Below are 12,462 nucleotides of genomic sequence, written 5' to 3' on the forward strand. Positions count from 1 at the left end.
AGTAATCTTTCAGATATTTGAATTTTTTGTCGAAATTTACAAAAAATACTTCAAACTTTATTTATTCCCCCTTCGGGGTTTTTGCAAATTTCCAAGAAGGGGAGGGGGGGCACAAAAGAAGAAATTTATATTTGTTCCAGCCTAAGGGTATTGGGTAAAGGGCTAAACTAGACGAAGTCAAATTTCGCTTTCAGACGCCATCTTGAAATCCAAGATGGCGGCTCCACCGAACATTAAAATGATTTTATTCACTGAAAATAACATAAAATTCCCACAATACGGGTATTGGGTAGAGGGACTAAATTAGAAGAAGTCGAATTTCGCTATCTGGCGCCATCATTAATCCAAGATGGCGGCATTCGCTATTCTTTTCAATGCTGTAAACATGCTTGTCCAACACCTCGCAAACAGAACAGAGCAGAGAACGAATTACACTTTTATCATTTCGGTTTCCGAGTGCACTGCTCAGCCGATCAACGTTCACAAATCTTTTTGCCGAGTGCGCTCGATTGCGGTTGCTCTGACGGTCGGGTGGACATCTCTCGCTCTAAAGAAAAGAGAGGGAGCTGGCTAGAAAATAGTGCTCTAGTGACGCTGCTGTGTAGCTCAGTGTATCATGCCAGAAAGATTTCAATGCAGGAATGTTTTCTTCAAAAAGCCGTTATGCAGTGCGGAACAGTGCATCAGTCGAAGATATTCAATGTAGGTTTATGTATGAACTATTTTTGTACGTAGCCGGGCCGGGCACTTCCTGGCAAATTATTTGAAAAACATGGGGAAAACCGGGTAAATAATCTGAAATTTTCCATTCCAAAAACCGAGCAATATCTGGCCAAATCTAAGGAAATTCCAGAAATTTATCTAGTGAAGAAAAACGACTTACATTTTTTGTCGCAACACGTCAGCATTGTTAAATTTATGTTTAAAGCATACGAAGGAAAGTTTTGGTTTGATTTTTGATAAAACAAACTTTCACAAATCCAATTTTCAACAACCAATTTTTAACTGAATTCGATTTTCTTGTTTCATTTTCCAAATAATGTGGATAAAACTGGGTAAAAGCCAAGTAGTTTTTTCACAATATCCGGGCATCCGCAAATTGCTGTATACTATTTTTAATGTATGTTTAATGTATTTACTTTTAATGTATGTACTGTATGTAATTTTTATATCGTACGTGGGTAGCATTAATTTACAAAAGCAGCAATTTGCAAAGTTACATTTACTAAAATTATCCAAAAATCTTTGTCTATTGAACAAACCGTGAAAATAACGCAGGGATCTGGGATAAATTTTAGTAATAGAACTGCAAAACTTTCACAAATCGTAAAATTTAGGATTTTTGTTCCTTTACCGCTACGCTTTTAATATTTTTCGACCGAAGAAAGCTTTTGTAGCTAATCATTGGTCCTGGTGCAGAACATCAATCTAGAGGAACTCGCTCAGGAATGAAAAGATATGTAGGTGTTTTGGGCAAAGTTGTTAATTCGCATATTTTGATATAAAATTTAAAGTCGAGAGATTCAAAAATAGCGCGATAATAACAATAACTTTTTGAAAAGCATTTTTCAAGTATTTTTTTTTAAATTTAAACGTATCTCCTTGGGTTAAGATTGTAGAACTTTGACATGTTGAGCAAAGTTGTGTATTTTATTGAGATAAATAACTTTGTAGAAGAAACTTAAGCTCTAAAAGGCTAAACAAGAAAGTTATGATTTATATTGCGCTATTGGTGGACCTCTGTACTTTATATTTTATATCAAAATATGCGCTTTATTATACAGAGCAATGTTGTCGAAGACACCAGCAGTCTATTTTAACTACCTTTGGCGTTATTAATTTAGTTCCTTTAGATTTATGTTCTGCATTGTAAATTCTGACGCACTTCGAAACATCGATCCAGACGCAACCGATGAAGAAAAACCGAGTTTTCTGTCAAGCTTCTCTTTCGCCCGATTGCGAACGAATTTATCTGCACCGAGAACGCACTTTATCAGTTTGCTTGCTTCTCTTGTCCACACTTGGGTGGACGCTTGGTCGCTCTGGAGGTAACTGAGCATTTTTTAAAGTTTCTCCGTTTGGGAAGAGCACAGCGAAAAAAATCTTACTCTGAACGGGCTTATCTGAGGAGCGATGCCAAGCATGGCTGTAAATTACTGAAAATGTCATGAAAGATCCACAATAAGCGATACTAGGTGGAAGGACTAAACGAATAGAAGTCTTATTTTGTTGTCAGACGTCATCTGAAAATTCGAAGATGGTGGCTTCCCCTCAACTTTAAAACAGGCTCACTGATATTCACTTTGTTTTCTTCAAAATTTAAAATCGTTACCAATGCAACCACAGTAACGACGCTGTTTAGCATTTACTCGCGAACGAATCAAAACATGCAAAAGAATAGCGCCGTCTTAGTGAACTACACAGCAAAAAAAGTGTTGCTATATTACATCAAAAACGTGCACATAACTTGAGTCGCAAAACGTCTCTAATATTACAACATTTTCACGTATATTCGATTACTTGTAAAAGATGTAAAAAATTACACCAAATGTATGTAATGTATCAAAGAAAACAAACGAGAGCATAGCAACGATGGAAGTGTTCTGTTGATGTTTAAAGATATTGTTATTTAAATGTTACAGAGTTTTCTGAAGAATGGTGGTTCTTTCTTCAATGTCGAAGGTATTAACAAGGAATCAAAATAAAAAACGAAGCGAAATTATTATCAGTGAAAAATGTCTGCTCTATTTTTATGAGCTAATGCAGAGATTTTTTTAACGCATGGATTAGCAAGTTGTTGAAACTTATTCTGCGGGAGCGATAAGTCAACTTCTTTGTCCCGACTCGGGGAAATGCTTCAAGAAGAAAAGTATGTTCGATTTGGCTTTGAAAGCCTATCGCATCTCATCAGAAATAAAATGCTTGCTTCACAAAACTTATATGCTCTCACCACACAAAATAAGAAAGGAGTTTGATATGGGAATGAAATCATAGAAGATTGATTTCGAGACTCTTCGTATCAGTCAACTATCATAAAATGGAAAAATGAGAATACCGGTTTTTTATTGGTATCATACACATATTCTACATCGATCCGAGAAATTGATTACATTAGCGAACCATCAAAACTATCGGCCACACATTACTAGCATCTTCCTCTTTGGTCATTAGGCTTTTTAGTTAAGATCTGGAAGGCGTTGCGATCCACATCCGATTAGCACTAGATGAATAATTTGCGATTCCCCTTTTTTCAGCTGCTTTAAACCATTTCTTAACCATTTTTCTATTCGGTTCTAATACATCCAATATTATTGGAAGCGACATTCAGGTTGCCCAATATATTGAGGTAAAGGTCAACATTGTCCTGATCATCCTGATCAATCTAAGCGCAACCGGAAAAATGGGGTGAAAACATATTTTCTTCAGTCACATTTTGAGATCCGGACGATGGAATTCCTACAAATAAAAACAAAAACTAAATAAGTTACATATCGATTGATTTGCTAACTTTTTTGATGAATATTGATAGTACTTACAAATTTTAAAAAAATCTCTGAGCTTTGAAAACCTTCCATAATATTTCGAGTCGTGAAAAATAATAATTGACAGCAGAAACAACCATGGCTACTTTGGTGTAATAATGCATTGCAGGTTGTGATATTACACTACCAGACGTGCTCAAAATTAGTACATTGTTAAGATGTAATATTAGCATCGAAAATATGTTATATTTTTCGAATATGAGAATTACATCGTAAATCACTAATTATACGTTGAGTGGCCTACATTTTTTTTTGCTGTGTATGTACAATGATTTTTCGTTCTGTTTATGTTGCCTAGCGCCGACTCATCAGAAGGCGAATCAGTCAAGAGTGGTCTTTGGCGAGGCCACCTGAGAGCAACTGCAACCAAGCCATCGTTGGGCTGAACTAAGCCGATCATGAAGATAAGATGAGAAGAACTATGCAAAGACTAAATATACAGAGAACTCAACCGACATTGTACCGCCACTAAACAGTGTTGTTTGTGCTCCGTCCTATGCTCGCTCCCAGATCCACTGCAAAGAACGGCTTTTATCAGAGGTCAACAAGGCGATCGAGATCCCCCTAGCCTTGCGAGGCATTCCAGGCAGACAGTCTCTTACGACCTGCCTCCTTCGATAAGACAACCATCAGGGGTTGTCTACGAGAGACTTGTGGTAGTTTCCATACAGTCCACAACTATTGGCCTAGATTTAGTTTTTGGGCACCTCTTGCGTTCCTAGAATCAAATCGTTTTGCTTCACGAAGCATTCGTCACGAAGCATGATCGTCAACGAGTCGAGAAGGCGTCGAATGATTCGACGCCGTCTATGCGCAATGTTTTTTTCGAGAGTAACTCAGAAAATGACTGATCACTAGAGAGGGGAAGAAAAACAAACCAGGCATGCGTCGTTCGATACTGAAAAGCGTCGTTTGTAAAGAAAACAGACTTTCTATGTTGAGGAGTTAAACCGTTGGTGACTAGGATGGGGGAAAGAATCGTTCTGAATGAAGACCCGCAACTTTGCTTTAAAATACTACGACTTCTTCTAGTTTAGCTATTTCTCTCAATACTCATATTTTGGGGTTTTATACGATTTTCAGTGATTTATAGCATTTTAAAGTTAATTGAAAGACGCCATCTTAGATTTCAAGATGGCGTCAGATAGCGCAATTCGACTGCTACTCGCTGATTCCCTTCAACTAATATTGTAAGGGTTCTCTGGGATTCCAGTTTATTATTAGTTGAGTGGTAGCCGCCATCTTAGATTTCAAGATGGCGTCGAACAACAAAATTCGACTTCTACTCGTTTAGCCCTTTCACCTTATACCCATATTGCAAATGTTTCATGAGATTTTTAGCATATATATATTTTTTTAATTTTAACTCAAAACCAACAGTCAACTTGTCAAATATGTGTAAAAATTCGAATTCAAATTCAAAAATGTGCAATCTATCCTGAGCGTGTCCTGTTTTGACATCTTGATCGAGAACTGTCACTGTCAAGTTTTAAAGCGATTTTATAATCAAGCACTGAGTGCTTTTATAAAACATGCAAAAAAGTTCGTAGCAAACTTCTAAGTTAGTGTTTTATTGTAGTTTTAACAGAGCGTTTATAACTCTTTCAACAGTATGTTTAGCAAAAGCCTTATTAGCGTTGGCAAAACAACCTGAAAACAAATGGTCGAAACAAGAATAAACGCATTTTGCATGACTATAATAAAACCGTCATAAATCGAGCTGCACAGAAAAATGCTATAATATAGTTGGCTTCATCTGTGTTACTTGGGAATTGAAGGGAAATTTGGGGAGTTGTATACGGAAAAGGAAAGTTATCCCTGAAGGACAGTGGAGTATCTACAAAATATCAGACCGTTTGCGAATCGTAATTAACTTCGAAGCCAAAAGATATCAACTAAACTGATTCGACTGTGACTTATTGTTACTGTACTGACTGTAACTACTGTAAGGAAAAATACTTAAAGGAAAGAAAAGGACAATTTGTTTGCATAAGATAGAGCTCCTCCCATTACGTCTTGGCTTGTAGACGTAATAACGGTCTGGATAAACCACAATCCTTGTTATCTAAACTAAGGATTATAGTCTAACCCGGCTGAATATGTTGATTTCCCACATCCACGTGACCGATAGTTCATTTCTGCCTCTTTTTCATATCGATCGATCGAACGCTTTGTTGTTGTTGTCGTTATTGCTGTATGGTTTGTCAACGCCAATAATTAAGGTAGCTCTGTAAGCAGCAGACTTAATTACACCATCTCCCTTTCTCCACTACCGATTGTTGATTCGAAGTCTGGTTTATTCATAAAAAAGTTAACCTTTTTTAGCAGCTTAGCGATACTAACCGTTGCTGAATCAGTTGATGGCCTGCAAATGCAGCCGCAACTGAAGGGTCCGAACCGTTATTCCGGTGCATTTCGCACCATCAAATCTACACTTGATCGCCCTCAAAAATTGGTAAATAACCCTAGTTTACCCCTCTTTTTCTACCAACACTAATCGCCCGATATCTGGAGTTTGATAAAAGAGGGGTTTTTGTTGTTGAAGAATGTTGACTTCAGCTGAACAACCGAAGATTCGAAAACGCAAACTCGCTCCGGTGCAAATAAAAACGCGCACCCGCAACTAGAACAACAACAAAAAACAACGACGCGGGGTACGGAAAAATAAAAACTGTACCGCGAAAGCACTCTGCAGCTGTACAAACTTGGGACGTGGCCGCGTAAACTTGGCAAAGGTAAGTAACTGAACTGGCGAACGAATCCGGGAACATATCGCGCCCGATGGATGGCTCATCGTAATCAAATTAGTCTTTTTCAGCAGGGAGCTGTTGCGAGAATAAAGACAACACATATTTTATCGACCTGAAGCGGATTCCGAATGGTTTCTGGTTTAGCACTTGAACATTTCAAACGAACAACAAGAAACTAGAAAGTTCAAACAATACTATTTGATTTTTTTTGGCATCGAAGAGTTTTCTAGGTCAAGAGCCAAAGATTCCCTGGGGGTATAAATGCTAAATTCTATTTCTCTCAACAGCAAGCAACAAAATTTTGAACAAACAGTCGCTATATTAATTAATATGTACAGCTCCAAACGAGATGAATAAGATATTAACATTCTCTCCCGCTGCTATAAGATCGGTACAAAATAGGGGCTTCCTACTTTTAGTTTCTGTTGTTATGGGAAAGATTTACGAGATCACTCACCAGGCCTTGATCGCTTGTGTCTAGTCGTAGAAGGTAGTTTTAGATGTCAAAGAATCCCGCGGGGCAATTTTCATTTGTAAGAGGAGGTAACAAATCAACATACTATAAAACAAATATTTTTGCTATGGGAGGTCAAATATTATCGAGACAACTAATTCTACAGATGCAACTCAGGCAGCTCTTACGCACGGACTTGTACCTTTTATAAAATAACTATGATGAGCTGGATATGAAGTTATTTAATACTCCTTCGAAGTTTGAAAACTTCGACTATTTTAAAAAAGTTTGAAAAGGAAAGAAATAACGAATAAAACAGCTATTTTCGTGTGAGTTCTTTAAAATTTTACAGTATAAATTCGTTATGAAATTCCTTCCTTTGAAATTGATTTCAATAACTTCAATATGTTTTCCAAAGGCTGTTATTTATCTCAAAAAAACTTGGATATTTCAACAATTTTTTATCGTAGACCGTTTTGAACTGTCCATAATGTAGCTATTGTATAAAGTTGTAATTTTTTGAATAACTTAATCAGGAATTTAATCTTAGAATATCAATAAGCATGAAAATAATTTATTTCTATGCGAAAAAATGTGAAACTGTGTATTGTTTGAGAAGAACAACTGCTTAAGAATAACAGAATATGTATGTACCGCCTAAAGAAATTTAAATTGGAACTGTCAGCGATTTCGTCAACATGTTATTTCACACACACAAAAAAGCATAGTAAAACTACTAAATCCGTGGTTTAAATGAACTACAGGCAACCATATTTTGAGTCAAATATGTTTTGTTTTTTAAAATACCTTACGCATAGCTATTTTACCATGTGCTCAATTTGGTTGCGCATAGTAAATTCGACTGCGTTTTAGTAAAATTGTCAATGAAACTATGCATTGTTTCACTACGTGTCTAGTAAAATTGATATCTTTCATGATGAAACTAATAATGTGTTATGATAAATTACTATGCATGTTTGTTTGTTTATTGGCATGCATGCATTATAACATAATTTAAAACATTAAAATTCACACTTCCGACAAACGTCGGTCAATGCTAGTGTGTTCTCCCGATGCTCTGGAAAGATTTTGAAAGTTATGAAACTTTAATCAACTCAAAGTTTGTTTGTTTACTCACGGTTTTGATGATTAATGATCATTTATTATTTTAAAGAACAAGAATGTTTACCATGATAAAATTATCATACGCACTGATGTTTTTGAGTCAAATATGTTTTGTTCTCAAAAGTACCATGTGCGTACTATTTTGTTGATATGAATTGGTTTCCACAATGTCTAAATTACTATGCGGACGCTAGTGGTAATAGAAATTATAATGATATTATCATGACCATAGTATTTTCAACAACAAACATTGAGAGTTATCGAAAATTTCCAAGTACATAGTAATTGCAATAATGTTTCATGCGCACTTTTACAAAATGGATGTTATATTTTGCGTGGTGAAAATACTATAACGCAGAAATGGTAAAATTATCATGACAACGTCTTTGAAGTGGCCACTGCAAAGACGTTGTCATGATTATTTTACCATTTCTGTGTAATAGTATTCTCAACCACGCAAATTATAACAACAAATTTGTAAAAGGGCACATGAAACATTTTTGAAATTACTATGTACCTAGTAATTTTCGAAAACTGTCAATGTTTGTTGTCGAAAATACTATGGTCATGATAATTTCTTCATAATTACTATTGCAACAAGCGTCAATCGATCATTTTTGCCAAATTGGCAAAATTTAAAAAATTGGAAAAGAAAATCACAAACTTGACTAAATTAACTATATGTCAAAATTGAAAAATAACTGAATTTACAGAATTGCAAAATTGACCAAATTGAGTCAATTTGTCAATTGATATATTTTCATGATTTGGCATTATTTTTAAAAATCAACAAAATTGACAAAACTAATTCAATTGACAAAATTGACAAATGGAGAAAATTGGCAAAATTGACAAAATGGATGAAATTGACAAAATTGACAAAAATGGCAAAATGATAAAATTGAATTATTGACATTTCATAGTTGTCAAAATGTTTTATATCTATAGTTAATACAAACAATTATTGTAACCTACTTTGAAGCATCGTATTTTATTCTAGCAGTTGTAAATTTACTCAATTATTTTTTCAATATATTCGTTCCCTTCCCTTGAGAGGTTGAAATATTTGAAACACATGGTAAGGTATGTTTTTTAAATTGTATTCTTAATTTTTAAACCTCTTCTATTTTATAGATGTAAGATCCTAATGTCATAGAACCGGGAACATACAGGATATTCCAGAATTAAGTGATTCAAAAATTTCTAAGAAGTTTTAAATTATGTTATGTTATGTTATGTTATGTATGTTATGTTATATTTGTTTATTATTTTGTAACACTTGTATCCAAATATACACTGCCGGCTAAAAGTTTGGGATCACCCACAAAAAAACATGCAAATTTTGATCGTTCATATCAGCCGTCTTAGTCAAAACACAATTAAAAAATTTTGTACAAAAATTTAAGAATGTACTTTTAATTGATTAAATAGACACTGAAGTTATCGTCCAAAAGTTTGGGATCACTCCTAAATCTGGTGCATCGGCCAAAAATTTGGGATCATTGCGGTGTTCCAACTCTGAGTGACAAAAGAAGGATTTGAAATTTGTTCCGGCCTAATTGAAGTGTGTAAAAAAAATTTGTGTAACCATAAAAATTTACGAAAAAATTGAAAAAAAAAATTAATGAATAAGTGAGGAGGTTTATGCTTTCGGGAGTATGGTCTTGAATGGTGACCAATTCCCGGGGCTTTTCCCTGCTCTATAAAAAAAATACATAGATATGTTTTACAACGAGTTTAATAATCTTAAAATTTCAATTTTAATTTGTAAAGATAGAAAAAATATATATGTGGAAATATGATGTGTCTTTGTATAAAAGTTTAAATTTTTGAAAATCAACATTTAGTGCATAAAATTTAAAATTTCTGAGTGCAAAACAGTTATTTAAAACACAGAAATTATTAAAATCAATAGTTCCACATGTTTAGCAAAAAACATGTCATAGTAAAAGAAATATTAAAAGAATCCGAATTTTTTACAGTTGCATGTAATGAATGAACGTGTTCAATGTTGTATGGAAATTTGTATGGAAGAAGAAATTTTCGCGTATGAAATCATACAGGAAATTCAAATAAGCTTGAAATGAAGTTTGTTTTTCATTAGATATAGATTTTACCTATTCTTAAGATTCATTTTTGTCAGCATGAGAAGAAACAAAGTATTTCACGAAAAACGTTATAACCATTTTCAAAACAATAAAAAAAAATCGGAATCCATTGAAAAGTATTGTAAAATTGCAGGTTTTGCTTTCTGGAGCTTTCAATAATTTCATGACATGTTTTTACGAAGGTTATATAAATCAACAAAATGATAAGCTAATTGCGATTTTTTATTTCCACCTAAGGGTTAAACAGCTTTCAAATTAACAATAAAAAACATTCAAATTAAAAATTTACAAGCTAGGATTGGTTTTTGTCCTCATGAAATATATCACAAGAACCAAAAAATATTTCAAAATTCGAAAAATTAAGTTTTTCAAACTTTCAGTACATTTCTTTTGATTTTTGAATGAAAATTTTCACTTTCCGTACAAACCAAAACACGTTGCGCTAGCTCAGGACGATTTTATTTAGTCCTTAATTTTGCAAAAAAATTATTGCTATTTTTTTATGTAAATTAAACCAAACAAAATTTTTGGAGGTATATAAATTTAAAAGTTTGAAATTTTCATACAAATCTTGAAGCGACTTATGTACAACAATGGGGCAGAAGAAGATTGAGCGGACCAATTGTTGCACGAACGAAAATTTTCTCTGGTTATATGGATCGTAATTTTTTTCCAAGATTATGGTGCTAAAATTGTTCGTAAAGAAAACCGATACGAAACATGTTTTGTTCTGACGTAAAACCTTATTTGCCGTAGAAGGAATCTAATGGTTTTGTTTAACAATTAGCGCCAAAATCGCGAAACAAGAAAAGTTAAAACTGTTGTTAGATGCATGTTTTACAGCAGAAAATATCGCAAAAAGCCTCAATTCATCAGTTAACATTCCAATTAACATGATATAGTATTATTTTTGGGTAAAAGTTGCAAAACAGCTGAAATATTGACAATTTAGGTCATTTCGTGCAACAATGGGTAAGGAGACAACGATTGGCAAATCACCCTAAGTGAATTTTGAAAATTAGCTTTTTAAAACAAATGGTATCAAATTCCATACAATGTTGAAGCTCGTTGAGCGACCTCTTAGATTTAACAAAATGGTCTGAAATTTGCCATGTTTCCTTCTGGCAGGCCAATTCACGATTCGTACCCCCAGAATTTTGATTCCGAAACAATTCTTTTTGGGCCATCCTAATATAAAACCTCAAGATTTTTTTTTTTTGTACATTTATTTAACGAGGGTATGTAACATAAGTTTTCACCCTTCTTAAAACTAATTATTATTTTACACTATGATTACAATTTTTCAATGAGTTTGGTTTCATTTAAAAAATCAATTAGTAATTTTGTCCTACTCACATCACCATACATGAAATTCTCCTGGCTTATCTTATATTTTATCCTACTCTCTGAGTAAACCTCACATTCAAACAAAATATGATTAATAGTGATTTGTACCTGACAAGTATCACATATTGGTGGATCTTCTTTTTTCATCAAATGTTGATGCGTCAACCTAGAGTGTCCTATCAAGATTCTAGTAAGGGCTCTTTGCTCATTACGACTACAAAATGCATAATTTATTCGCTCTATAACAGGTTTGACTATCCTCAGTTTGTTAGTAGTAAGCAAATTCCAACTTTCTTGCTGAGCTTTCCTCAGTGAACTTTCAACCCAACGAATTATGTCCTGCCCTGGTATACACACATTACTCATCTCACCCGTTCTACCCAAGCCGGCCAAATTATCTGCAGTTTCGTTTCCTGGTATGCCACAATGGCTAGGAATCCATACTAGAACCAGATCTTTTTTCCTCATTAAGGATTCAATATTTTGTACGATTGGATGTGATGAACCGTTCTCAAGAGCAACTAAAACGCTTGCAGAGTCTGTGAAACATACAGCTTTTCTATTGACCCTTCTTGCGACCATTTCGAGTGCGACAGCTTCGGCAGAAAATATGGACATTATTGAGGGAAGTTGCTGGGAGATTTTTATTCTAGGGCCAAATATTCCAACTCCTACATGACCATTGGCCACAGATCCATCAGTGTAGAACTTAGCATGATCTTTGTATTTATTCCAAAGGATATCTCGGAAAGTAGTCACAACTTTTTGCTTATTGTCTCCGGCTCTGCATGATATTTTCATGTCCCAATCAATCGATGGTATAGGATCATTCCATTTCCTACCACCTACGTATAAAATTTTTTGAAGCCTTGGCAACATTTCGCTGGTTATATCGTAGAAAGTCTTATTTGCATTATTCCATAAGCAGCTCATCGATTTTTTAGACTTTTCGAGTACTCTGACTTCCCGCCTCACAAGAACATAACAAAGTAAGCTTTTAAAATCTTTCCGTCCACTTTCAACAACTAGAGATGAACAGGGAGATGTTCTAAAAGCTCCCGAGCTTATTCTTAGAAAACTGTGATATGACACATCTAACTGTTGCAATTCCAACGGATTAAAAAGTTCAGCCGCAT

At 34.5% G+C, this 12,462-nt stretch overlaps 1 protein-coding gene across 1 annotated transcript in view; it reads right to left on the reverse strand.

Annotated features, from left to right (window-relative positions):
- The window catches only part of LOC129749349 (rab11 family-interacting protein 4B), a 215,051-nt gene extending 208,841 nt beyond the window's left edge, over positions 1 to 6,210 (reverse strand). Inside the window, exon 1 of the mRNA XM_055744298.1 lies at positions 5,886 to 6,210. Within this exon, the coding sequence (XP_055600273.1) occupies positions 5,886 to 5,956 (71 nt within the window). The 5' untranslated portion in view covers positions 5,957 to 6,210. The remainder of the gene's footprint in view (positions 1 to 5,885) is intronic.
- Positions 6,211 to 12,462: the final 6,252 nt, after the last annotated feature.

This window comes from Uranotaenia lowii, chromosome 2 (genome assembly GCF_029784155.1).
Source record: "Uranotaenia lowii strain MFRU-FL chromosome 2, ASM2978415v1, whole genome shotgun sequence".
Classification (NCBI taxonomy): domain Eukaryota; kingdom Metazoa; phylum Arthropoda; class Insecta; order Diptera; family Culicidae; genus Uranotaenia; species Uranotaenia lowii.